General features: G+C 36.0%; 1 protein-coding gene across 1 annotated transcript; it reads right to left on the reverse strand.

Moving 5' to 3' along the window:
• Positions 1480-2130, reverse strand: LOC104778852 (F-box/kelch-repeat protein At5g38670-like). Its single transcript, XM_010503275.1, has one exon. The coding sequence runs from the start codon at positions 2128-2130 to the stop codon at positions 1480-1482; it is 651 nt and encodes a 216-aa protein (XP_010501577.1).

A 2819-nucleotide genomic window follows, 5' to 3' on the forward strand; every position in this document is an offset into this window, starting at 1 on the left:
TTTTTTTTTTTTTTTTTTTTTGGTTTTCTAATTTTGGCAATAATCAACTTTACGATGATTAAATTATGAGAAGAGTTTAGAGTAACGAACAAGAAATTTTAAGGTTCACCTTTGTAGCACTAAAAAATGAATGGTTTTGAGTTGTATGGGTGTCTTATATATTGTCTTCTATATATATAGCAGTTTTGTAGCAGTAAGATATAAAACATACAATGATATTTAATGAAATAAAGACATGTCAATCACAGAAGATCTATTGTAATTTAAATTTTGAAGCAATTATAGTTAAAGTATTTACTCTCTTTGTATCATAAAGGATGATGTTTTAGCATTTTCTCTTGTATCACAAAGATTGATTTTCTGTAATTTTTTTCAATTAATGCTAGGAAATTGTAGATTTCAAGATCCATTAATTAAGAATTCTAAATTTTGATGAATTACTATTGGTTAATAGTAATGAAAAATATGTATTCATAAATAACAATTAATTGCATTTATAACTAAACATTAAATATTTTCTTAATTTATGTGAAAATCTTATCATCCTTTCTAATACAGATGGAGTAATTAGAAAAAAAAATAATTTACAGATTCTATATATTATTTTATTGTATATTTTGTAAAGCAATTTAAAATACAAATACTTTTAAGCATCTGTCAAAACTTGTTTAACCTAAAAGTTAACATTACATTTTTCACAATGTGACAATTATTATTATATATTTTTTTTTACAAAAAGCTTGAAATAAAAAACACTTAAAAAAATTATTTATTTGATATCAAACAAATAGACTAAAACTTAAGTACCTCTTTTGTTTGTAAAAGACTGACATGCGACAAGTCAAAACTATGAAAATCATAATTTATTTATTTGGAGTCAAGAATGTCATAAATCTTTAGTTCTGCATTTGTAACTTTTGATTTAGGTTGTGGAAAACAAATAATTAAATTTGTTTGCAACAAAGAATGATTGAACATACATGTGATTTAATTAAATGAACGAAAAGAAAACCAGGAGATAACCACGAATTATTTGACATGGTTAATTTAAGAGTCAAATCGAAGCCGGTTATTGGAGCTTAAAACGGACGTGTTTTGGCTTTGTCTCGACTGGAGAAGAGGATCTCAAAAACCGATACCAGTTATGATGAGAAGAACAATGCTTCCATAAAGCAAAATCTTGTAAATGACTTAAATAATTCGTTGATATAAAACCATATAGAAACAAAGAACACACTACACCATTTTTTTTTGCTGACAATGTGACTGACAACAAATACAGAATTATAGCAAATGCAACAACAACAATTCATAGAAACAGAGAGGATTACAAATGTGACTCAGAAGCAATTGCAACAAGAGCTTAATTATACGGTGAACTCTTTTACTTATTTCAGTTCCAACTAGAGAGTTGAGCTCTTCCACAATACAAATAATATTACCAAAAAAGAAGAAGAAGACACATTCTTGAAGCATTCATCAAACAGTGGCAGCAAGAACCTTCAGTGTCTCAAATGCGGAGATAGTAAGCACATGATCAACCCACTCAACTTCCCCCCAAGTTTCACCACATTTGCGCTTTTCAAGCGTAATCTCCGCACACCAAATCTTCTTCTCCATGAAGTAATTCTCAAAAGGACAGCTCTCGTCCCACAAAACCACCATCTTTCCACCATAATCAGCCAATCTAATCCCTTTATAATCAAAAGGGAACTTAGGTAGTCCTACCAAACCCTTCAACACTCTCCACCTGCTTACCTCAGTGTCATACCAAATTATCTTTCCGTTAAGAGCAGAGTACAAAACATTGTCTATCTCGAAATAAGAATCTGTATTCATATGCCAACCAATAGCTTTTCCAACTCGGTCCCATCTACCTTCCTTGGAATTGTAAGCAACCACCTCATGGTCACGCACAACGTGGAACTTCCCGTCAAGACATCGAGTTTTGTAGTAATAGCCTTGAAATGTCTCGCTGCAAGGGATTGGCTTAGGATCCCAAGTCTGTGTTGTTGTGTCGAACACCTCGACCAAGTTCTTATAGGATGAATTCAAATCGCCATACTTGGAGCATCCTGCTACATAAATCTTTTGATCAAGTACGCTAGCAGATAATTCCTTAAGGTTCATATGCAAGCAAGGAGCCTCGTGCCATGTGTGAGACCAGCAATCCAGTACATAGATGGGGGTAGGGGAGAACTCATAGGCTAAGGATCTATGTTGTGGGCCAATGCTGTAGATATTAGAACCAACAGCCACGAGACCCGTAAAACGGGGACTGGTTCTTCCGGGTCTTGGGGAAATGGGACTTTAGCCAAAACATACCCTCTTGACAACCTCGTCTTCTTACTGGTTAGCAGTGCATCTGGTTTCCGACATAAGGTGAACCAGCGAGAACCAAGAGGGCCCTCGAAGCACACATAGAGACAAGTGTCGGTGCGGCCCAAGCGTGACCGGGCCTTGTAAAGATCAGATGAAGCAAGGAGAGATCGAAAGCTCTTGGAGACGAGGGAGAGAGTCGTATAGTACAACCTTGGGACCCGGGCGAGGCAGTTCAATAGCAAATCATAGGGAAGTGAGGCAAAGGGGCTAGATTCTTGCGTCGTCGTTGACTTCGGTGGTGTCAGCGTAGGCTGCTTCTTAGTAGTAGTAGTAGTAGTAGTAGTAGTAGGGGGTTGTTTTCCTCTTCTTTGCTTCGGACGTCGACTGCTTCTTCTTTGTCGTAGCAGTTGAAGCCCTCCTCTTATTTGTCGTGGGCGGCGGCGTAGGGTTCTTCGTATTAGCAGTTGTCATCGTCACCGTTGATCAACCTCTGTATG

Source organism: Camelina sativa, chromosome 3 (genome assembly GCF_000633955.1).
Source record: "Camelina sativa cultivar DH55 chromosome 3, Cs, whole genome shotgun sequence".
Classification (NCBI taxonomy): domain Eukaryota; kingdom Viridiplantae; phylum Streptophyta; class Magnoliopsida; order Brassicales; family Brassicaceae; genus Camelina; species Camelina sativa.

Excerpts from the sequence above, each read along its gene's own strand:
- LOC104778852 (XM_010503275.1), bottom strand. The coding sequence starts at position 2,130 with ATGAACCTTAAGGAATTATCTGCTAGCGTACTTGATCAAAAGATTTAT.